This window comes from Drosophila innubila, assembly GCF_004354385.1.
Source record: "Drosophila innubila isolate TH190305 chromosome 2L unlocalized genomic scaffold, UK_Dinn_1.0 5_B_2L, whole genome shotgun sequence".
Taxonomy (NCBI): Eukaryota; Metazoa; Arthropoda; class Insecta; order Diptera; family Drosophilidae; genus Drosophila; species Drosophila innubila.
In genome coordinates, this window is record NW_022995373.1 from 5,860,711 (window position 1) to 5,887,008 (window position 26,298).

Here is a 26,298-nt window from a genome sequence, read left to right on the forward strand (position 1 = left end):
TTATTATTTATTCAAATTTTTATTTTAATCACACAGAATTTACGTCACAAACCCACACTCTTTACAACCTGTTTGTTTATACACTTTTTATTTTTTTTCAAACTGACAAATGACAACATTTTTGTTTTTAATGCGTCCAAAAAGTCGACTTTTTTCATCAATAGTTCACCTTAACACAGGCAATAACAGACTGCTGTTATCTGTGCAGAGTGTAACCAGCGACTGTTAAAGTTGAATTCGCCGTAAGGAAGCTGCTGTTACTTAACAGCTCTTGCTTAACAGCACAATGTTAACGTAACATTTGCATGTAAAGACAGAAAATAATGTATACGATTAGAAGAAAAAAGACATTAAACTACAACAAAAACTTTAATTTTTCACATGCACAAAATTAAAAGCAACGTAATTGTTTGCCACGCATGTGGAAATTGAGCTAATATTCAATTTATATATAATGATATTCTCTATTGTAGCTAAATTTATATAAGTTGTCAATCAGTTAAGCGTGTAACTCATCAGATAATTCCTATAAATAATACTACAATTGCGTCAAAAGCTAAAAGCTGACCTCAAATACTTAAGTATATATGTTACAAATATAAATACCAATATTTATGAAGTCGGCTGCAAAAATTACAAAAAATTATACAGACTGTCCCGGGACTAATGATAAGCATTTGCATAAGCTCGAACTGAAAAGCAACAAACAATATTTAAAAACCTGACCTCATTTGTTGGCTTCGATTTAGCCATATCATCATCGTTTGCAGAGAGCAGAGTGTGTGCGAAAAACCCAGTTAAAGGTTAGGGCCAGCAGCAAATTCACAGAGTAGGCCAATAAACATGCATATATATATACATGTGCGAGTATACAAGTATATACATACTTGCCTGTAAGGTAATTACGTGTATGGATTCAACGGAATCGCTGCCTGCAATTAAAACGCACCAAACTCGAACTGAACGTGCTGAAAAGTCAACGTCAGTAAGGCAAATTAACATTTAAATGCCGTTCGACAGTTACGATCTTGGCTTTAAATGAACGGTTGAATAGTTGAAACAGGTGCAAAAACCTAATGGCGTCTTATACCCATTGACTGGTCTCCATTTACATTTCCATCTCCGTCAGCGTCTCCGATCATTAGTTGTTAGCTGAATGTTATGCAAGAGATGCTTGACCCACATTTAATGTTCTCTGGGCATTGCCACTGGAGCATGCCACACTTTGCGTGCCACCTCCAAAAGCTCTTCCCCCTCTTATTCCCTATCTTTCTACCTCTCTCTCCTAAAGAGTCGAATCGGTGTGTAGGAACCGTTACGCTGAATAGCTGAGGTATACCTTTAACCACCTTTAATACCCTGTGAATTGTAGCATTGAGGATCAAATAGATCATTATGAAATGTGCAATTAAATGTAAGCTACAAACGATTTTTAAAGATACAACTAATACCCTGTAAGTTGATGTTTAATTTAAAATCGATCAACAGAATGGAAATTTCTATTCAATTATTAGATAAGACTTATTTCCCGCAATTTTTAACTAAACTTACATATAAAACACTATAAATCTGTAGTGCAAAGTTTGTAAGGGTAAATAAAACATGCGTACAGGGTATTTACTTGTCGCATTTGTGTGGAAAATGAAATAAAATATGTATAATTACCAAGCAAATTGCTGCGGTTGCGTGCGTCTGTAAAGAAAAGAAAAGAAGAAGAAATACTATTAAAATATTTTGTTTTTATGTTAAGAGAGCTACTTTCTTACAATCGATAAGCATTTGCATTTACATGTACAAATATGTTTTCAACAATGGCAATAAAAATGTTTCACACGCGTCTTAAACAAAATATGCGAACATCGGATATTGGATATTGATGGGATGCGGACCGAGCCACTTTCTCAAAAATAGAAAATGAAAACGATTTCAGGTGATTTGTAATCTGAACGAAATCTGCAATTATGAGTACATCTATCGAAATCAAAAATGAAAATGAAAACAGGCGCAGCTTGAAGTTGAAAATCTAATTGACTGTATCGGACTGTGAGAGTCTCTCACTTGCCTCAATTTAACTAAAATTTAATCAAAAGCAATCAAGTTGAGCATTCCAATTGTTTTGCTGGTAGATGCGTCACAGTTTTTAGATATCTTTGCCTTTTTACGCTTTGTCTCTGACCATCGACGCATCGCATGAATCAAGGCGCAGATACAAATTTGTATTACACTCGAGATACATTCTTACAAGTATGTTTTTATGTTGTGGGCTTGGTAATTGGCTGGAACAACAGCCAAACGGGTTAGCAGTCAGTCTCGGCCGTGTGTCAATGCCTGCGTTTAAATTGCGGCCTCTCATGCAAAGCGCATATCTGTCAGATACAAATGGGCTCCCCCTCTAAACTTGACAAATTGTTTGTGCCTTAACCTCGCTGGCGGTGGCAATACACCTCTTTTTCTGCTTTTTGGCCAATATATGCTTCTTACCAGCACTAAAAGTCATTTTGGAAAGTTCTCGGCCTGACCTTATTTTCCTGTACATCGCCCAACGCACTTCAAGCGCCATTTCAACAACGGCAACGATGACGACGATGACGAAGTCGGTGAGTAAATAAAGCCAAGTGTGGCTAATAAGACACAGCATTCTGTGTGTTAACAATAACAAAAAAACTCAACAACAAACACTGTTTTAACAGTTGTGTACCCAACAGAAAACAGCAACTAACCAAACGAAAAAGAATGAATCCCAAAGATACACTATGCGCAGTTAGTCAGAGAGTCAGTCAGCCATTCATTTAGTAAGCTGATTTCATTTGTTGGTTCCATATGATCAAGGCTTCAAATCTCTACAATTTTAGGGCCGTGGAGAAAGATTTTGATTCAGTATGCAAATCGATTTCAATGACCCCTTGGTTCAATTTAATAAACATATTGTTCTCAATTGTAATGTTTTTTTTTTTTTGGTGCGAATGCGCGATAACAAATAAGTTAGCGTATGTAATTATTTATATATATTTTTCGAACCGAACCTGTTATTAAGAATGGAATCTGTTGTGAGATTCAGGGGTAAATAATTTTAAAGGCTCGTTTTAGGTTACCAACAAAAAATAAGTTTCAACTAAGTTTTAAAATCAATTTGCAGCTTTGCATATAACAAACTGATACGGATTATAAAATCATCCTTATAGATGTAGATAAATCTCGATTGCTTCACAACATTTCACAGAATAAAATTAATTAAGAAATTAAATGTTTTGCTAATAATTTGATACTATTTATTAACATTAAACATATAGATGCAGAAATCACTTGTTATTTGCCTTTTTCAAGGAACTTAAAACTGGTTTTTTTTAATTTACCTTTATTGAAATTAAAATAAATTTTTAGTACGTTTTTTTGTTGTAAAGTGTGCCACACATTTAAACAAAAAATATATAAATGCTTTTGTAATTGTTTTATGACTTTTATAAAAACAGAACAAAGGCAAGATTGAAAAAGATGCAAATATTCCGAATATTCGTGAGTGCATTGACTCACGACACTCACGAACATATGAAATGAAGTGTATCAAGTTCATAAGCATACCCTGCAAAAGAATTCATAAAGAATTTCATTCACGATGAGTATTTGACGTAGGCTGTACCTGGGTGACTTAAGCTACTTGTACATTGTATCTGTATGTGTATGTGTAAATGTTGCTGTATCTATGTATCTGTATCTACGCATAACTTGCTATGGAGCTGACTGAAAGAACTTGCGTCGTTGATAATTTATATGTGTCGTCCGGCCCCCACAATCAAGTTACCAACTTGCTTTTGTTTCTACGCGCATTTCACAGATAAACTGGCAACACACTGCTTCAAAGAGAAGGAGACTCGAGCTGGTGGAGCAGGAGAAGAGGGAGGAGGAGAACAGAGAGGGGCCACCGCAATGCGCTTTATTTCCGTTCATGTTTGCCCACATCTACAGATTTTTCGGTTCGGTTCGGTTCGGTTCACTTGGGTCTGACCATCTTACACTCTACCATATGTAATTGCAATTGCCGAGAGACTCACGACGCGACTTCAAGTCGCGCACCTTTTAATTTGTGCGGCATTCCATCCCCCTGTTCCCCCCTCCACCATCTCTAAACCACAACAAGAACAACAACCACTGCCTCATTTTAATGTTGTGTAAAGTTCTAAGACCCCGATGAGCGCAGCGGAAGTGCGTTCATTATTTTTAATGATTTTATTTAAGGAGGACCCAGTCCAAGTGCCTACAAACTGGCAACAACTACCTGCTTGGTGGAAACTCTACCTGTTAGCTGGTACTAGGGTCATTTCCAAGGTTCCCTGGATATTAAAATAGGGTTTCCCGTAGGACAGGACATTTGCACACAGATGTTGACTTCGCTATCGTCTCATTATCGAACAGAAAAGGAAGTACTTATTGTAGTAGGTAACAATTTCTTCCTATGACTGTGAGGAACTTCAATTAGTGCGTAATCAAAGTATAAGACAGATAAGAATAAGTACAGCTCGATTAGCTCGTAAACAAAGCTATTCTAGACTGAGAGAGATTAAACATTTATTTGTAGACCTATGACTACATTGGCCATATTGGTTTTCCACGTGACTTCCCATCAAGTGGCAAGTCCAGCAATCCAGATATAATAATTTCTTAGATAATAATGAAGTACGTATTGACGTATAATCTTTAGGAAAATTATATCTGTGACCAAGTGACGACCCTTAACCCAAGTGATAATCATATTACAATTAAGAACTGCCCTCTTAACAATTAGCAACAACTCGTGAGGCTTGGGAGCTAATTTTAATAATTGAATGGAAAGTCTATAAGTCAATAAGTCAATGGATAATTATCAGCCAAATACACCCAGAGTAAAATGATATGAAATTTTGTTATACATGCACACTTTGATTTAACTATTCTTCCTTATAAGGTTTTTTAAATATTGTTTTTAAATTGTATATATTCAATATATATTTTTTCAGATCCACTTTAAGTTCTTTAAATCAAATGTTGAAAGATCGACTTTAATATGGAAAATTCTGTAACTAAGAAAAATACATAATATTTTACTTATATTTTTTTGAAAAGCTGAATAAATTTGTAAAAATAATATGAAACATATTTAGTTTAATTACACTTTAGATTTAAGACACATTTTTAATGTTTAATTGTAATTGTTTTTCACTGTATTTATAACATTTGACTTTAAATTAAGCTTTCTGTTAAATCAATTTTTAGAAAACATGTTTAAATCTACAATGAATATATTTTAACTATGCATATTTTCTATGACTGTATTTTTGTTGACGATATATACAAGAATATTCATTGCATATTATATGTGGGTATGTGCATAGTCTACCTATACATATTCATTGCCTCATTGACATTCAGCGGCTGTCAGTCAACTTTGACCGCAGTGAATGCGAAATACGGATTACAATTGTAAAGTTCAACATGATGCGGATGAACGGCCCTGACAATTGACAAACGCCCCAAGTGAATGAGGAGGTGAGGGCGTGGCACTTACAATTATAAAACAAAAAATATCACAAAAAAAAAAACAACAACAAAAAACGTTGCATGACATGACAACAACAATAATAACAAACAACAATTGCCAGTTGCATGTTTTGCAGTCTTTTTATACCCTGAGCCCATTGAAAATGGGCAAAAAAGGGTATAATGTGTTTGGCAGAATGTATGTAACAGGCAGAAGGAGGGGTGGCAGACCCCATAAAGTATATATATTCTTGATCAGGATCAACAGCCGAGTCGATCTAGCCCTGTCCGTCTGTCTGTCCGTCTGTCCTTCTGTCCGTCTGTCCGTCTGTCCGTCTGTCTGTCCGTCTGTTTGAACGCGTCGATCTCAGATACTATAAGTGCTAGAGACTTCAAATTTGGAGTGCAGGTTTGTGAATACCATACGCAGGTCAAGTTTGTTTCAATTTTGATGCCACGCCCCTTCGCCCACAAATTGTAAAAAAGCGATTTACAGTTGCAATTTTGACATAGCACTCCTAACTGAACAATCAGTTGAGAAGTATGCGTATTAAACGACCCTGAAAATTTCAAAGCGATTGACCCATAAATAAAGAAGTTATTTCGGAATTTAGATTTAGTTGAATAATTACATTTGCATGGCAAATCAAACGTGCGAGCGAGACAGCATGTTCACGTTTGTATGCAAGGCGCGCACAAACACAGTAAGAATGACTTAACAATAGTACCAATTTTCTTTTGGGCTTCGATTTCAAGTACTATATGACCTAGAGACTTCAAATTTGTAATGTAGGTTCCTGGATACCATACGCAGGTCAAGTTTGTTTCCAATTTTAGGTGCCACGCCCCCTTCGCCCACAAATTGCACAAAGCGATTTACAGTTGCAATTTTTGACATAGCACTCCCTAACTGAAAAATCAGTTGAGAAGTATGCGTATTAAACGACCCTGAAAATTTCAAAGCGATTGACCCATAAATAAAGAAGTTATTTCAGAATTTAGATTTAGTTGAATAATTACATTTGGATGGCAAATCAAACGTGCGAGCGAGACAGCATGTTCACGTTTGTATGCAAGGCGCACAAAGACAGAACGAATTAGTACCAATTTTTTTTTGGTACCAAATAAGAATTAAGCGATAAGCAAAAATATTATCGATATCATGTAATGAAAATGTTAATGTATAATTTATGTATATACAAATATACAATTTGATTAAAATATAATTGTGTTAATATATAAATATGTATTTTTGCATGGCAAAAATCAGCAGAAGCTGATAGCTATGTATGAAATTGCATGAGAGAAATAGCGATCATTTTGCAGCACTACTCTTGCATCTTTGCCGAGCACTGAAAGCTGCAAAATAATAATTTTAATTATTAATATTTTCGATTCCTTACACATATATATAATAAGTATCTGCTTATTATCGTTGTAAAAAAAAACTTAGCATTTTCCGCTTTAAGAATCTCATAAAATTAGACATTGCCTTTTATTTCAAATTTCGCGCGCACTGCAGCAGCCTTTGGCAGGCTCGAATCTGTTGCGTAAGAGGGAGAGAGTGAGAGAGGAAAATGGGTGCTGCCAGATTGCAGGCTGAGCAAAGTTGTTGTTTGTGGCTACTCTTGACACACGCTACATCGATTGCAAGCGATTACGATTACGACTTGCGATTCACCAATTTATCAATTTCTAATTAGTTTTAAATAAGTTTATTATATTAAAGTTTATTATATTAAACTTATTTAAAATTAATTAGAAATTGATAAATTAAATCGCAAGTCGTAATCGTAATCGATGATATTAGTTCAGTGAGGCATTAATAACGTAGTCTGCAGTGATAAGCACAGTGACTTCAGAAAACCGAAAGTTGTTCATAGTTTCGCGTGTGTAATTTTTGATACCCTGAGCCCATTGAAAATGGGCAACAATCAACTTTTATAAAAGAGTACATGGGCTCAGGGTATCCTACTGTCGAGCGTGCTCGACTGTAGCCGCACCTCACCGCGAGCGAAGCGAGCCGGGGGTAGGCGAGCGAAGCGAGCAGGGGGCGGAGCCCCCTTGTTTTTTTTGTATTTTGATAATTTTGCTGACGTTCGACTCACGTATTGCCCGGGGGAGGAAGATGTACTTTGTAGAGCCGGAAAATCGGGGAGTCTGCGAAGAAGATCAGCTACTGGGAGTTGATTGCTATGCATTGATTTACATATTCAGAAAACGGCAGGCAAAGACAAAAGCTACAACTAAGCTTGATATATGGATGGATGGATGGATGGGTAGACATTTAGTCAGTGGCAACATCATCATTGTGATCATCATGAGCGTCATCTTCATTTGAATCAATTAAACCCGCTGCTGTGAGTCAACCCATACTCATACTCATAACCTTATTCGTATTGGTATTCGTATTTATATTTGTATTCATACTCGTTTTCGTTGTTTCCTCTGTTGATTGATCATTGAAGATGCGAGCCGCGCCTAGAGTCGAAAATTCCATGAATTTGATTACTGCGGGTATCAAATCTTTTCAACTTTTCATAAAGTTGACTTCTTCTGTCTTTGGTTAACACATAAATGCTTCACAAACGCAACATCAAAGGTTGAAAAGACCGCAAGAAAAGAACTCGAAACCAGTTCAATGAAATCCCACAATAATCCGAACTCATTCCGAATGCATTTTGAATGGATTCCAACTCCAATTTCGATTTCAGTATTCAGTTTTTCAATCGCCCTGCAGGTTCCTCTAATACCTTACATGGATGGCCCTTTTCCAGTTTTGTTTGGCCATGTGTTAATTTGGCTCTCAAACAGGTCTGGGCTAGGCTTAGAATTCCAATTGTTTGTCTGTCTAGACTCTAGACTGTGGACTGTAGACACTAGACTTAAAGAATTAGCCGCCATTTTGGTATTTAAGATGATGCTCTCTAACACGTTGTTTGGAGATTTTTTAATTTGTTTTCGGTTTGTCTTTTGGAATTTTTGATGGAATTCTATGCCTAATAGATTGCCAGATCAGCCAAGACAGAACAAAGAGACCTACGCATCAACAGGTAAATGCAAATGCAGCCAAAGCTAATAGCTGGCTCATATATCAAGCAATACACCTGAAATCACAATAACTCAGACAATAAAATACTCCGACAGTGCCAGAAGAGGCCAAGTAACGCCTCTTAAAGCATTTTGTGTGATTTATGCGCTATTTTTCCATTGCATATCTAATGAGCAACAATAATAAAAGAATAACTGACAGCTTACAGCACGTTATTTCAGTTAGTAATGGTAGACGATGCTTTTGTATTTGTGCAACAATTACAAGGAAATTAGCTGAACTGAAACATATGATGGGTTACATGTATATACATATATACATCATCTGTATCTACACTTGTGTACACACATTGATTAGCATGAGGCAAGTGCGCCCACACGATCAAAGCAAATTGAATATAAAAAGAGAGATCCCGACTGTAAAAAACCCTGTACTTGTAGCGCCAGTGTTCTCTTCTTTATTTCACCTGACGCTGCGTAACTTTCTTTCTGGAGTAGCATCCCAGTTTATTATCCAATCGTTATAGTTGGGGCAACATTTAAGGCAACAGTTTTAAAATGATTGGTTGTAATCGATTTTTCCAAGTAACATTCCCATTATAGAAGTATTGTCACTACATTTAATAGGCTTAGCTCTTTTTTTACTTTTTATTTATTTAAATCTCTGAAATTAAGGCGATTAGACGGTCAGGCGGACGTGGCTGTAGCGAGTCGGATTCTAATAATGATTATGAATATATAGCTCATCTAATTCCTGTTCTGTTCTACATTGTGTATAAATTTCATTGTTATAGCTGGTAATTTTGGCTTTACTGTAAATTGTTATAAATTGAAAACTTTAACTACGTTTTCTTCGAAATCGTGTATCTTGAGTTGTGACAGTATTGAAGTAAATGAGCAATATATATATATATATATATATATATTATCGTGTCTGCCACACCTCCATTTATACCAGTCTCTTACATTTCTCTTTTGACAAACTTGATTGACCCTTTGTACTTTTTTAAGTACAGGGCTCAAAAATGGAAATGTAAATGGAATGAGTTCGTTGAGTGCAAGTGGGCGGCGATGTTGGCTCCGAGTTCGCCTCCATTCATAAATACGACAATGAGAACAAAAAGAATGATGGCAATTATAATAACAACAACCAAACAATACATAGCAATATGCAGTAATAAGCAATAAATGAAAATAAAGGTCAAGTTTAAGTGACGATGATGACAAGAGTGAGACGGACAGCATCGTAATCAACTGAATATTAAAATGAAATATACATTTATACATACAAACATATACAGAAATACTATAAGTTCAATGTGTGGGCATCGTAGCTCAAACATCTTGTACAAAAAACAAACAAAGTACTCGTATTTCTTACGTGGGCTACACTCTTAAGAATAAATTGCGCAACGATTCGATTGTAAAGTCATAAGAAATTGTTTACCTGCCATATTGATAAGCATTAGCTTCGAATATCTTTTATTACGGCAATTTTAATAATTCTTAGGATAAGATCAGAATTCGATTGGAATGTAATTGTATTTTAAGTATTTGCAAACAGGCTCTAATCTAACCGAAACTTGAAGCGAACATTTAGATATGTAAGATTTAAAGATTCTGCCCTTCCGTCATCCTTATTAAAAATATATTCAAATCGGAAAAAAAATTCAAAAATTTCTATATGTAAATAAGTTCTTAAATTTTGCTATATTGAACTTTATTATACCCGATACTTAATAAATAATCAGCATCAAGATCGGTTAAGCATAACGGCAGTAATAATTGTTGTAATTTATAAAGCAGTTTAAGCTCATAAGTTTATACCTATAGTCGCGATCGCGATTATAGCCTTTTCAACTAGTTTTAAGTTCAAAACAATATAAAAGCAAAATAAAATCATTACTCTAACTTTTCTAAAAGAGATGGAAATCTTTCTAATGGATAATATCCAGCTGTATAAAATTAAAAGAAAGAAGTATCTCAAAAATAATGCAATTAATATGTTTGTTCATTAAAAACAGAACTAGATTCTTCAGTTGAGCCACACAACATATCTACTACTATCATGTAAGCTCATAATCAGATTTTACTATCGATTGTTTCCAACTTTAATTAGTTTCAGATATGTAGCCTAAAAGTGCGTATACTGGCAGCAAATCAACCCTTATAATGCCAAGTCAGATTACCATGGCTACTCGAAAGGGAAAAACATTTGTCAACAGTTGAGTCCATAACTGTAATCAGTAAATAACACAGTAGTATTTATTGGGTATGAGAGTTGTATCCAGCGAGTCGTACATTGATTCATTCATTAAATTGTGACGCTCTCTGCACAAATAAGTTGTTTACCCGGGCCGGGGGTTAGGGCCCCAAATTTGAAGAGACTCGCCGACTCGGCAAACCTCGACCAAAGAGCAAGTGGCAATTAAAACTTGATGTGTGCACGCGAATGTGCCACGCCTATCAACAGCCATAACGCCCCTTAGTCGACAAATGTGGGTGTTAATTAAAATTGAAATCAATTGTTGAAACGCCTGAGCACTAAAGCTTTACTTTGAGGTCTTAAGGAGCCTTGTCATTCAAGATAAATGAATCTAAAAATAACAAATTCTCCCGTCTTAATTGATGAGGCGTGATTTGTATGGAATATTTCTGGAACCTGTCCAAGTTTTGTAAAGATTCCGAAAGAGTCAACATTTAACTTTTAACTTTACGAGACTATTTCAGTTTTATCAGCAACAGATCGCACATAAATGGGATTTCTAAAATCGGAGCTAGTTTTGAAAGGTATTTTGTTAAAGTTTCTTTTCTATTTATTCCTAAGTTTAAAATTACAACTAGGAAATATGAGACGTCCCTGGCCTGCGTAAGGGGTATCTGCTAGTCAAACACTTTAGACTAGACTTATATACTCGCGTGTGCTTTGATAGGCGATTAGACCAGTTATTTTTAGGTGGCGGCATTTAAGAAGTTGCACAAGTTTAGCGAGCAAACCGATTGCACTTGACGTTCCGTAGTTATAGTTGACTTACGCGATATACCAGTATCGATACTGCACACGCACACACAAACAATTACTCACAAGTAATTTTGTCTATTGCGCAATAGATTGGGTTTTAAAAATGTATCTCTGATGTAATAAAATTCTAAAATATGCGAATTCATTTTTTTTTTTGCTCGTTTGCCATCATTTAGTATGCACCGTTTTCTTAACTTGACTCCGGGTTTCAGGTTCTAGCCAAATGCCAAATGAGCTGGGTGTATGATAAGACTAGAAAAAACTCTTTAAACACGTTAATACTAATGTCAACGGGTATAGCAATAGTGTCTATGCGTTCTTAAAGTCTTCTGAACTACTAAGAATCTATAAAAACTGCAATGTTCACATTTAAATAAAATTCTTCTCATTTGCAATAGAAAATATTTTGTTTTATATTACATTCTTTACGTTTTATGTAGCTATATATGTGCAGTATGCATATGTACATACATATTTTTTTTAACTAATACAATAAATGCCAACAAATTTCAAAATGGCCTCTGAACAAAAATTAATATTCAATGCACATTTCAGCTGCTAAAACAGCAGCAATAAAAGCAACAACAATACACTCGAAATGAGGCCTTTGTCCGTCTAAGAAACGGCAAAAAAAACAACAACTGAAAAACCTTCGTGAAAAATTATCCACGACAAACAAAATAAAAAAAAAGTTGTTTAGCCACCGCAGCGCACGAACTTACACAAAATTTGTAGCTGTAGTTGAAGTTGTTGCTGTTTTTGGGCCCCATTTCATTCATGTGGCCATAAGCCAGCAAATGCGTTAACGTTAACAACAGTTGGTTTGCCCGCTGGCCAAGCGGCTGCTCATTTTGGTTTTGCGCACAAATCAATTGACAGCGTCACGTAATCAGCGCAATCATTTCGGCCCATAAAAAAAACAAGTCAGCAAGCTTTTTGGCCACAAAAACACATCGCATCGCATAGCGTCGCGTCGCGCGTCTTCCAACTGGACAACTTGAAGCTGCTCAAATCAAATCAATCAAGCGTCACACCCAAAAATCCTAAATCAACTTGCAACTCCGAACAGGTTGGCCAAAAGGCAGTCGCACAAATAGGTTTAACATCGTTTAAGCCGTTGCATGTAATCGTAGTTGTGGTTAACGATACTCTATCTCTTATAAGTTGATTGGGTTTGATAAAAAAAACTTCATGAGACATATAATCTCCATGAGACTTTGCAAATGTTCTTTTTAAATTTAATTTTGGTTAACATTTTCAAAGAGTAACTTAAGTTCGGCTTTACTGCAGACTCACAAACTGAAAAAAAAATTTTAAAGTGGTAAAATGCATAAATTTATATCCCGGTTAGCCAGGCTATCACAGACACACACAAAAATTGGATAATTATTTCAAAATATTAACAATTTTGGACGCCATCAACTTTTAGTAACTTGCATTAATTATGTCTAATTTTTGGATATTGAATTACACATCAAAAAGTGATTTGTAGACCATAAAAATTATATGATAATCATAAAACGAGTTTCACGATCAATTAACACAAGCTCAAACTTAATACAAATTCGTTGTCCTAGTCTACAAATTAGAAATAGTTATTTATTTATCAGCTGAGCTGCTTAAGGAACTACGAATATAATTCGAAAATAAACATGCTAATTCATGTATTGTAGACTTGTCAGCTTATAACCCTTTTATTTTATTTACAGACAATAAAGAAATCACCACAAAATACAAAAAAACAATCATTAGCGATTTTTGAACAAGCTAAAAGCCGTGTAAATAATGCACACAGACGAATTGGCATAAATAAATTTAAAATAAATAAGAATACGAGTGCGAATTTGAATCTGTCACTGGAGGAAAAATACAGCAAAAAGTTGTATGTGAAAATTTACGGCCCAGAGTCCATTTGGCTGTGGAGAGAAGCAAAATCAAATAAAAAAGCTGAAGTTAAAAGCTGACAGACAGACAATTTCAAGGTTTCGCATTGCTAACCTACAAAAGCCAACGTAAAATACACAGAACAGCACAAAAAATCAGCAAAAAATAAAAAATTAACAACAAAAAAAAAAAGGAATAAACTAAATGCCATACACAAATCCACAAACGGAAATACTTGATCACAAAAAAAAAAAAGTAAAAAGTGTTGGGTTTTGTTTTGGGTATTGCATTGTTATTGCCTTGCGATTCTTGTGTCTATATGAACTATTTGTTTAAACAATACGAATACAATAAAAATAATAATAATAAAAAATGTAAACACGCGAAATATGTGAAGCTCAAATCAAGTCAACAACGACGCGTCGTTAATTAAGAACGTGAAATGGAAGTATGCTCAATAAAATGATCGCATTTCAAAATCAGTATAAAGATACGAATTTTTTTCGACTTGGTAAAAATCGATGATTGATTGTGATTCAATAAAACAGCACAACAAATGTTCTCTGTCTAATAGCATGCTTGAATTCAAGATATTATTATAAGCATAATGACATACTCGTGACATACTCGCATACCAAGTGAATTGCTTACAAAAATGTTTCCATATTAAGTTTAATTAATTCTATTTAAGATTTTGCCAGGGCTTTTATGAATATTTAAGAATTGGTTTAGTAATTGTTGAAAATCGCTTAAATATTTCAGTCAAATCACCTTTAAATCGATAACTATAACAACAGTTCGATACTCCGAACAGTTCATTGGCCATTTTTCGAATTGCTGTAACACCTTAACAACCGCTACAAAAACGTAACTATTTGTGGAAACATTTTAAATGCTTGGCTAAATATCAATTGCACAATTTTCCACTTGATTTTCCTTTTTCAATCAAAGAAATACACGGATCGCACTTAGCAGACGCCAATTGCCACATTAGAGCCCCATTAAGAGTGCATAGAAAAAAATGATAGAAAATTCCACAAGCGCATCATAAGTCTTTAACCTTTAGATAATAACATGGAAAGCTAGATAAAATTACTTTTATATATAATAATAAACTAGTAGGAAAAGATCCAGGCGAGCCACCTCGACATTGAGTAAACCTTGTACTTATTCTGTAAAAAAAAAACTAAATTACAAATGAAAAAACATTAATACAAGTATGTATTATTAAATTAAGAAGTTACGGATAGAAACAATTCTGATGCGTTTTGTATAGAGAGACAGTCTGATATGTTTATCGGGAATATATTCTGTCACGATTCTAGCAGTTAGACACATTCATACTTAATACTCTGTATACTTTTTAAGTACAGGGTCTAAAAAAAATGGAAAACAAAAAAGTCAGCGGAAATTGGTGTAAAACTTGTCTTTGAAGCCGACGCGCGTTGCCAACGCCAACGGCACTCGCTCTCTACCTGGGATGGTATCGGTCTGGTCTGGCCACAGTTGCTCCCATTATTGTTGTTGGTGTTGGTGTTGGTGCTTAAGCGTTGTTGTTGTCGCTGTTGTTGCATAAAGCCAATAGCACTTTGTATCACATTGCAAGGCGTTACAGTTGCTGGCGTTGTTGTTGTTGTTGCAGTTGTTGTTGCAGTTGCAGTTGTTGTTGCAGTTGCTGTTGCTGTCGCTGTTGCTGTTGGTTTCAGGTTCAGATACAGATTCAAACCAATCCAAGCCATAGGAGTCAGAGCGACTTTTGTGGTCACCGTTGCCTTCGACAACATTTCACTACACTTCCGAGAGTTGGATGAATGAAATGAAATGACTCGGTGCAGCATAAACTTGACTCTTTGAAATGAGTTCATACCGTTCATTTAACTCAGCATTGCCCAACGTTTTACTGTTGTTGTTGAAAAACTTTCATAATTACAATAACAGCAACTACACCAGCATCAGGCGTTCAACTTTTTTGCAGCCACTGTGCAAATGTGCGAAGATCGGTTCGTCAGCCAAGTGCCTGATTATTTAATCGAAATTATTATGTTTGCCATCGGCCATTAAATGTAATCATGAAACAACAACAACAATAGCAACAACTTCACTAACAACTCGAATTTGTTGCACTTTAATTGTTTATAATTAGACAGGAAGTATCACAAGATTCAAGATACAACAGCACAAATTCAACTGTTGAATTTCAGTCAAATGACAATAGGATTTTCAGCCGACCTGGGAGAAAATCAAAAACAATAGCAATGACTACTTGTACTGCAGTGGAAGTCTAATAACCAACTGTATTTTTTATGAAATTATAGTTTACAGTGTCTGTAGAAAGTGCATGCTCAAGCGACTTTTATTGTGATTCTAATGATATTTCCAAATTAACAAAATATCATTTTCAGAGTTCAAAGGAAGCTGTGCAAATCTTGTTTGTGTTTTTGACTATTGAATTCACTTTCGTTGATTTATCAATTCTGTATCATTAATCAATTAATGGACTCAATTCAGAAGTTCACTTCCTACTGAACGAAACAAATTCATTCGTTTTAATTCTAACATCTTTCGATGGAACTAGATGAGTTCTGTTCATTCCTTCAGATTCGTTCATGATTATGAATTATATGATAAAACCTAAAGCCAATATACTTCATATATATACAAATACTTCACCTCTTTTTCTTTTAATCGATAACAGAACAGCACAACTTAATTGTTGTTGCTTTTATAAATAAACTAGTAAGCATACGAGTTTATTGTCGATTTTAATCCACTTGCGGCTTCAACCGTTTGGATTCCCAGTTAATTGTCAGTGAATCAGCCAGTCAAATAGTTTTATATATAAGTGGAATTCTTCTGTGTTCGACCCATTTTATCAATTTTAATGTTAAAAAATAACTCTCAATTTAATTTTAACTGAACTATAAAAACAATGATCTTAGTACGACTGTCTAGGTAAATTGCCAAAGTCGTTTGACTAAGAGCCTGTTATGCGATTAGATAACAAAGCGAATGATTTATGAATAAGTGTACATTGCTAACAAATTAACTAGATAAGTACTAACTCACAAGCCTATGTATGGTGTTTATAGCTGATTAACTATACTCTAACTAGTAACTGGCAAAAAAGTTGTCAATCGTAAGTATCTGTAAATATATAAAGTCAGTTTTCAACGAAGGCAACAACCAACCAACTAACTAAATATTGGCCAAAACTATTTATTGGCATTATGACTATCGACTGACGATAGTTTGTTTAGTTGGTTTAGTTAGGAGTGCCATATATTTCCTATTATTGCTCAAATTTGTTAGTTTGTTAACGATCTTAACATGAAAAGAAACCATGTTTATCGATAAACCTTTATCGTCGGTATCGCTTTGACTTACTTTAAGAATTTTCAGCACCACACAATTTGTAGTTATAAGTAGTTACTTGACACACTAAAAAGCACGTATCATTTAGTTTATTGACAATCTTTGCGTCACATTTCGAAGATAGAAACAACAATGAATAAATTTCGAGTTGCATTGGGGTATTTATCGGTGTATATATTTCGCATTGGCACACTTATCGACCCTAGGCAAAAAGCCCGTTGTAACTCTCAGCTGTCAGCTGCAAACCGTAAAAAACAGCTTTTCCCAACTGACAAACAGTTTTATATCGCATTTCTCTGTCTCAGTATTCAGATTTGAATAGCCGGGGGATTCGGTTTCACCTTAAACGCGATCGGTATGTGGGTAATTTTCTAGTCCCGAGTTTAGCACATGCTTTATTCTTGTTCTAAAATTGACTTTAAATGCTTTGACACGGTTCTGTAAGCCAAAGCGATATAAAACCCAATTATAAAGTTAAACCATTAAATATTTATGGGCTGTCAGCTGCTGGAATTCAAAAACTTATTCATACAAATATCTAAAGGGGCCTTCTAATCAATCAATTAATTAACACAACACGCAGAGCCACACTTGATTGTAATTAAAAGTAATAAGAATACAAGTACCTAAGAAATACATAATAAGGTTAAATTGCCAATTTCAAAATGCCTTGAATATGTTCGAGCACAGTCCAAGTACGACATATTATGAAATGCTTCAATGGTCGACTTGAAGTTACCGAAATCAGTAAATTTTAGGCAATGCCTAGTCTTTTATACGTACAGGGTATTAAAGTAACTGAATCAATAACAACAACATATATTTCAGCTTCTTTTTGTTGATGACTTTTCGGTTCTCTCATCTTCCAGGCCAAATTATGCAAATACTTTTGGAATTTGTAGTTGTTTTGTTTACGAAAAGTTGTTTCCAAAGCGAACAAAGAAATCAAAACAAGTTAAATAACAAATTGATAAATATTAATAAGGCCAAAAATACAATCAAAAAACAGTCAAAGTCGAAAATACAAAATAAAAAAAATTTAAAAACGTGTATTTTTATCTGCTTGTTGTTCGCTTCGATGCATGCAGAAATGTGTACAAGTCCGAGTATAAAGCAGATACATACAAGTATTTTAAGAGTCTGGGCGCAGTCGGTTATATTTAAAGCTAAACAATATTTTAACGGCATTCGTTGTATGCAAAGCACACTTGTGTATCTGCTAGATACGAATTGCAATCAACTGGAAATACAAATGCGCCGACAAACTACGACGCGTGTGCGCGTAACTTGAGATAAAATCTTATTGTCTTACACATGAATACAAATAAAACTCATATAAGTGTTTGTTTGTGTAGTTCTTAAAACTTGGCTTAGAGTAGAAGCAGATTGCAATATATTAAAGCGCATCTACTTGAAGTTGTATTTGTATTTGTATATGTATTTGACTGATTGTTAGAATGCCTTGACATTTGATGATATAATTTGAGATATATTTACGTACTTACATAAATATATTTACACTATTGTTGTGTAGTAATTTTAGAGTCGCAATTTACAAAAGAAAAGATAAGCTATAGTACTTAATGCTGACATTTACAAGTGTGTAATCTTTTGACTGATTCAATAACTTAATCGATTCGTCGAGAGGTATTCTACAATCTATATAATATGGCTTCAATGAATCACAGTTATGTGACCTTGTCCTTAATAAACCACTTCAGTTGAATTCAAGATGAGTTTGGTGACTGAATTCAATCATGAAATAATGACTAAGTATAATCGTATGACTACAATTTTAGAATCTAAATTTTATATTAGAAGAGCATTTGATTATGGAGTAATTTTCTATAACCGACAAAGAAACGAAGTATATGATCTGATTAAAGCGAACAATATATAATATCAACATATGAATGAGCGAAAATGTAGAACAAACATTCTAGTTATACGTTTACTGTCCAGTGGGTTCCACCCCAATAACCACAGCCCCTCGATTGCCTAGCCAGCCAAATGGGCTTATAAATACGCATGGGCAGCTTCAACGATCGCCTGCAGTTCCATTACTGGACCGCCTCAAAGGCGACTAAATAACAGAGTCAAGAAATCTCCACATCGACTCTTCCAGTTGGAATAACCTTGTGCCGCTTGACATACGATAATATATATTGAGTATACGTATGTATATTGGCTATATGCGTGTACGTATATGTACGTGTATCGTATGCGATTCAAAAACGACACATAAACCATAATTAAAATCGAAAAGTGTTGCCCCAAAAGCAAAGTCCCAAGTCACAATACGCAAAGCCAGAAAAACGCGCGCATTTGCATTGTGCACCTGTTTTAGGAGTTGACCCCTCCCCTTATTCTTCCCTGCCACCCCCTGACTCCCCTCATCTTAGCCAGTTGCCTGCACGGCCAGTTTTGCGTTTTATGAAACAATTACGAGTCGCATTTGCAGCCCAAGTCCAAAACAACAAAACAAAACCAAGCTTAAACCAAACCGAACCAAGCCGAATCAAGTCGAGTCGAGTTAAATCAAATTGAGTATGGCCGGCGGCATCGGCCAACAACGAGCAGCGAATTCGAATACGAATACGAATTGAACACCAAGTCGCCAAGTGGCCAAGCAGTTAGCCAACTCGGCTACAAGCCGGCGAGGCTCTGGGCCCATTGCCAGATTACTGCAACGCTGTAACGTTTTGGCCATGTCAATGTAAGCGCTGCACAGTGGGCACATATTTATTTATTAAACGTCAACTAAAGATTATTTAAATTTAAATTAACTTGGAAAAATGATTTAACATGAACAATTAAAATATATTATAAACAAAAAAGATAAAAACGTTTTTGTCTATAGGGTATATATTTTAACTGAAAAAAAAACATTGTTTACAAATCAACTTTGATAAGAATCTTCTTTAAACAGTTTGCACAACTTTAGCTCACTTAATGCGTTTTCATTAGGCTTATGAATCAAAAGAACTTGATCATCCCATACAAAAAATCATATAAAATATAAGCAAAGAGATTTTTGAAAAATTCTTTTTACAGTCACTGTTAGAATTGTTTGAAGAAACTTTTCGCATCGAAACATTTTTTGTTAAAACCCGAGAAAAAAGTATCAAAATTTGACTCAATTCTTCGTCGACATAAATTCAATTGGTACTTAATGGGTTAAGGAAAATTTTGCATCATTCAAACAGGATTTAATTGACCTTTTCATTGATGCTAAAATCTTCTTAAAGTTAGTTCAAATCATGAGTAGATTTAACTTTAAGTTTGTCAAAATAAATATGCCGACCAGTGTATGTCCACAGTGCTTGCAGTAATGTCGCAGCTACACTCTGGCCCGGTTTTGCTACGATTGAAGGAGCTCTGATCGTCGATTGCTTCGATTCGATTTGATCGGTCGCCTTTTTAGCTTTGGCGTAAAATTGCGGAGCGTTGTTGTTGCTGTTGTTGCTGTGCGCCATTAAGGCAACAACTGCAACAAAGCGACAGAAACCTGTAGAATTTACAATTACAGCAACAACAGCAGCAGCAACAACAACAACAAGAACTGGTAGCCCACGTATCTGCGTCAATGCATTTGCTCGCTGGGGCATTTGCAATTGAAGCGTGGCTTAAAGTGAGCGTCAGCTTCGTCTGCCCCCGCCCAATTCCCCCTCTCCTCAGCTCATGCTGTTTTGTGTGTGGTTTGTTAACGTGTTTTTATATAACTTTTTTTATGTGCATAGTTTTCTTGTTATTGCTTTTTATAAAGTTGTTGACTGGTCTACGATTGCTGTTGTTGTTGCTATTGCTGTTGTTTGTTTATTTCTGCATTTTTTTTATTTTGGTGGGAATATTTGTTGTGGTTGCTTTTCTGAGAAGTTGGAATTTTATTGGCAAGATTGTGCACCGATATTTAGGATGAATGGAATGAGTTTATGAGTCATACTATACAATTTGTAGTGAATGTAATTTAATTAAGCTAATATAAATAATATATTCAAAAACGTATGTATACATGTTGAATTATTTTTTTTTAATTATTGTACATATACCAGGTGTATCATCAGCAACTCTTTCACTTATTTCTCTCACAACTTGAAACGTGTTCCGCAATTTAGTTGAGCAATTCGCTGATTATCTCATAATCAGCTTTGCCTCGCCTTACACTCAATTTGAGGTGAGTTAAGTTTAATGAAGCTGCAAATCAGCTCGGAAATCAACTTAAGGTTACATCAACGAAACAAAAAACGAAAATGAAAATGGAAAATTATAAAAACAAAAAATAATTTAAAGATACATGAAACAAATTTGATTAACAAAGCAACCGCGATTACAGTGCAATTTTGGCATGTACTACAAATTGTTGTTGTTGTATGTGTATTGCCAATTTTGGCGCGCAATTCAGTGAAAGTTATTTATTGGGCTTTGCGGTTTAGTTTGAGTTGGGCACACTGCAAGATCAAATGATACTACAAACCAATTGTGCATACAGTTTGTCGAGTAATTAATTTTACAAAATTACATATTTTTTTTGCAAAGACAAAATCTTTTTAATGGTATTTAATTTTAATTTCATATTTCTAATGGTTAAATTAACTTTTTTTGTGATATACTTTCTTTTTATTAACAAATTAAACACTAAAATTAATTAATAATTTACCAAGCTTTACTTTTAGAAATGAATTGACACACAACTTATATTTATTAGCGTGCAAAATATTTGAATGTTTTTGTACTTAAATTACAAGCGATAAGTCAAACAAATATTTTTATTTTCCCCCTTTTTAAATATAATGCTAATACTTTGGGATCGACTTTTACACTTTACTAAATTTTTTTGTAAACTGTAGCAACTCTTTGTTTCCGTATTAATACTCCGAAAAATTAAATCTCTCAAAGACCTGTGTCACCTAAGGTTTCTTTTAAAAGATTTGCAAATCAGCTCAAGTCAAAATCTCTGTAAATTTTTGTGAGCTTTTCTTCTTTGTCAAAACAATTACTTCACATACTGTTTTTACATAATGACGCCTGTCACAGATTAGACGCTTTCGAGACGTTTCCGTTTAAGCCAATAAGCCAATAATCCAAACACACATTACTCGTATAATGACCCAATAAAAGAAAAGCTTACTCACCAATTTAATCAACAAGTGACTGCGCGTTTGTGATAACGTCCGAACTCTGGTCCGAAACTGGTTCGGTAATTACTGTTACAATTATTTGTGGCTTTAATTCACTTTCGTTTCAATGCGCCAATCGATTTGGTTATAGCGATAAGACTCTCGTTGTGTACTTAACCCTTAAGCAAACATTTGGGGCCCAATTTCCGCACACAGCACAATCAATAATAATTTTGTATTATGCTTAAATTGCCGATTTGTTTTCTTTTTATATCTTTTTTTTATTGTTCACACTTTTTCCCACTTGAAATTGATTTTTTTCTTCTTCGTGTTGTTTTGCTTTGTGCACGTATTTCCTTCTATTTCTATTTTCCAAGCAAAAGCAAACAAAACCGACACAGTAAGTATTTTGTATAGGTTTGTACACACGAATGTGTGAGTAAGGTGTGCGTCTCACATTAACCGGTTTTCGTGTATTTGTGTTTACGTTGTGCTGTTGTTGTTGTTGGCTGTTTTGCTGTTTGCTTCTTGCGCAGGCGCGACGCGGCGGTGAACGGCGGGAATGGCTGCTAAATGCTGCAATTGCAACAGTGGGCAAACTAATTGTTTATTGTTTAAAAGCGGTTTAAAAAATTAATTCAGTTTGCATGTCCCTATTCTGCACACATTAACACACAGCTATCACAACGCACGCATACACTCACAAAAATAAACACTAACACACAAACACAGTCACGTTCATGCTCAGGCTCAGGAATGCAAGCAAACAGGTGTCGAAGTCGCGTTGTTTTGGCTTCTTGGCCTGTTTTGGCTTTTCGAGTTTGTACTTCGAATAGATTGTGGATTGTGAGTCGTTTGTGTTGTTTTTAGTATTAAAAAAGTTTCACTTTGTAAGTTTAGCGTCGTTAATGTATTTAAATTAAATTAGCTTTGTTAGTACGTTTGAATAATAAATTGAGCCATACGCGCTCCGTACGTCAACTCGCTTTGACTTCTGAAATGCAACTGTTATCGGAAGTGACGACTAATTTGTCCGATAATGACTGATGAACAAGAATCGAGTAAAGTTCAGTGTGACCACAACGCAGTGACTGCCAACTCGCTTACTTTGTTGAGTGTGTATGCATTGGACCTCGTGCACAGCCAACTTCACGTTGGAACGGAATTTACGAGCAGCCAACTTAACATATGTTTAAAAAATGCGCTCATTTTGGCCTATTCAGTTAAAAAAATAATATTTAAGTAATAAATATGTATTAATATTACATGAAATATTTATAATATTTATTTAAATATTATGTCATTATTTACTATTATTTATTTTGCATCAACTGTTGATTATATTTCATGAATTCTCCCCGTTCCGAAACGTAAATGTAAATCATTAAATATTCCTATGGCGCTTTTTGTTTCATAGTCCCGCGATATAAGCCATAACTCTAGCGTACTCAACAATATGAACTTGCTTTGGGCGCACTATAGCCAAGGTAAATTTAATAAAAATTACATTAGGTGTACACAATAAATAATTTTTACCTCAATTGGAGCATTGCCTGACCACAGTCCTACAGCATCTAAATAAGCACGCAAAAGTATTCGCCAATACCAATAGTTATTGGAGTCACTAAGTCTTGGAATATCAGGCACTTGAATATTAAACGGCTCCATTTTACTTGATCTGCTGCCCATTCAACTCAAAAAAAATCAAAGCAACTTTGATTATTTTCTTCGTAATACTGTAAAGTTTAAGTTGTTACACAAAACTCCAGACATTTTTACAGTGCACCAAAATCTCGTCTACGATATTGTCAACAATATCGTGAAAGATAGTTTTATGGGTTTCAAACGTGCAAAGCGCTCTAAAAAAAGCAAATAAATTATCGATCGGTCAGTTGTTGTAGGTTGTTGTAGCAAATATTTCGAGCGCACCATGGGTGACTTTTCGGTTTAGGCGGCATAAAGTCCAAGTTTTAATGGTAGCATAATGAAAAAATGGCATTATTTATATTCTAATTCAGTTAGATTAAAAAAAATTTATTCGGCTCGGTGGCAGCCCTTTTTTGTGGCAGCTCTGCAAAGTCAGCTGATTTTTCATAAACCATGCTTGTGAAATTTGGCGTCCAATATATGGTGACTTTTTAAAGCTAAAAAATAAGCAAAACTGTTAAAAGTAAAATAAGTTTGATATGGATAAATATTCTTGAGGTATTTTAAATATATGTCTGCTGTCATATGTAAATTTATTTGAGTTGTGTTGTTGTTGTTTACTGTTATTGTTAGTATATTTTTTTTTTATCAAAAATCTAACCAAAGAAGTTGTGTTCCGTAGACTATTACTTTTGTGGTGCACGCCGATGCAAACAACTAAAGATGACAAGTTATTTGTTAAGGTCTATAGTCTATATTGTAGTTATTTTTTTTTGCTCCTTTTTGTTCTTTTTCAAATAAATCACATTAAAAAATGACATTTTGCTTGTACAAATTAAGGGGCGGGAAGTAAAGGCATGGCCCAATTGACAAAATTTTTTCTTCCCAAAAATCTTGTTTAATATAGGTAATACTTGTACAAAATTTCAAGACCATAGCTTCAATTTTAAAGTTTTTGCCAATATGTCGAATTTTTTGCCCAGAGCCGAGTGGGTGAAGGGAGGTCCAATTTCCAAAAAAAATTTTTTATTGTATTTTGGTCTAAGTAACGTACAAAAAAAAATATCAAATCTCTAGCTTCATATTTAGAGTTAATGCCGCCTAAATGGAAAAAGCGCCCATAGTGGAGCTCAGTGCTGCCATAAGTTGATAAGAAAAACAGGATGGACTCCGAAAAAAGGACAAAAATAAGGCAAATATCTTATAATAATAATAATAATCATGCATAAGTTTTTGTGTTATTGGTGTTTTTGCCGCGATGTTGTCAATTTTTGACCGTTAAAAATATTAAAATTGGAAAAGAGTCTTATAAATAATCAAGTTAAAAAATAAAAACAAAGATTAAGAACCAAAAAAAAAGAAAATATTTGATATAAGTTTTTTTTAATACTTTTAAAAACTTGTAAATAGATATGGAAAAAGAGCTAAATTGACAACGGAGATTGTTAACATTGCAACCAGCTCTATAAATCACGATTCCCGAAATTTGGGCACATTTTTTTTATCCGTTTACAAGTAAATAGAGTCAACTTTAACCTTAAAAAAATATTTGAGGCGAATATTTAAAAGTATAACAGAAATTAAAAAAAGGACAGATTTCCAGATAGGGGATGTTTCAGAAAAAATCAGGCAAATTCATTTTAAAAAGGGACAGATCAGTCCGGAAAAAGGATGATATGGCAGTACTGATGGAGCGTAGTAACAAGAATGTTGTTTGCGAGAATATAATATAATATAGCAAAGTACATTACCCTGTTTACAATTTTAAATAAAAATAAATGATATATATTTTTTGTCTGTATTATGAGGGCCCATGAGCTCGTAGGCGAGTGTTATGCGTAGCTTCAGCGATCCCTTGCTTACGATCCGTTTTTATTCCGTTTTTAAGCTCTACAACAAATGTTCAGCTCAACAGTCACGGCTTAGTCCACAGAAATGACTACTTTTCAAAACAACCGAACGAAAGTTAGTTAACTGTCAGAGATATCGGGATCACAAAAAAGACGGACAGAAAATGTAGGTTTGGGTCAGAAAAAAATTGTAATTATTGGTATATTTTATAGAAAAAACCACATTCAAAATTTATTCATGCCTTTTCATTTAATTTAAAAATGAATTACTTTTTGGTAAAGCATGTCTGATTAATATTGTATTTCATCAATACGGACGAAAACGTTCTTCTAAAGTTTTAAATATTTGCTTAGGGGTTTCCTGTTCAAATCCTGGTTCAATCTTATCAGTCTGCACAGTGGCCAAAAGTATGAATTTGGCATGGGGATTCTGCAATTAGCTAAAATTAATATTGAGGAAGTATTTGGATAAAAGCCAATGCACTTCTCTTGGATGATCGTCTTTCCAGAGATCGGCAGCTTCCAGATAAGAGCGCAGGAGCATTCGCCAATGCCAGAAGTTTTCAGGCCCATACAGCTTTGGTATCGCCGAGAAGTCCAACTCTACGTGACCCATTCCGTTCAACTGTTCAATAAGTAATATCAATCTATTCAAGTCAAACCGAAAAGGAAAGCGAAAAATACTTTGCTATCTTTGGGCTTAACATTGCAGGGGATCTAAAGCCCAAATGGGACTAACGAGTAAGTTAGGTGCGAGTACACACGAAATATTTATCAATCAAGCGGAAAGTGTTAGGCGCATTAAAAGCAAGAACAACAAAAAAAACAACAACTACAACCCTCA

At 34.7% G+C, this 26,298-nt stretch overlaps 2 protein-coding genes across 3 annotated transcripts in view; both read right to left on the bottom strand.

Moving 5' to 3' along the window:
- The window catches only part of LOC117782533, a 41,540-nt gene extending 18,670 nt beyond the window's left edge, over nucleotides 1–22,870 (bottom strand). For both annotated transcript variants that reach the window (XM_034619557.1, XM_034619556.1), the window contains exons 1-2: nucleotides 21,973–22,870; nucleotides 1,666–1,692 (exon numbers count right to left, since the gene is read on the bottom strand). The gene's annotated coding sequence lies outside the window, so the exon portion shown is untranslated. The remainder of the gene's footprint in view (nucleotides 1–1,665; nucleotides 1,693–21,972) is intronic.
- A 382-nt stretch (nucleotides 22,871–23,252) lies between these two features.
- On the bottom strand, nucleotides 23,253–23,635 carry LOC117782635. Its single transcript, XM_034619658.1, has 2 exons — nucleotides 23,494–23,635; nucleotides 23,253–23,433 (listed from the first exon to the last, which is right to left on the bottom strand). Exons 1-2 carry the CDS (start codon nucleotides 23,623–23,625, stop codon nucleotides 23,296–23,298), a joined length of 270 nt encoding a protein of 89 aa, XP_034475549.1. The 5' UTR covers nucleotides 23,626–23,635; the 3' UTR covers nucleotides 23,253–23,295.
- Between the last annotated feature and the right edge of the window lie 2,663 nt (nucleotides 23,636–26,298).

What these genes read in the sequence shown, in the direction of transcription:
- LOC117782635 (XM_034619658.1), bottom strand. Translation starts at nt 23,625, where the DNA reads ATGGAGCCGTTTAATATTCAAGTGCCTGATATTCCAAGACTTAGTGAC. An exon ending in CAGGCAATGCTCCAATTGAG is followed by an intron (nt 23,434 to 23,493) that starts GTAAAAATTATT and finishes CCTTGGCTATAG; the next exon opens with TGCGCCCAAAGCAAGTTCAT.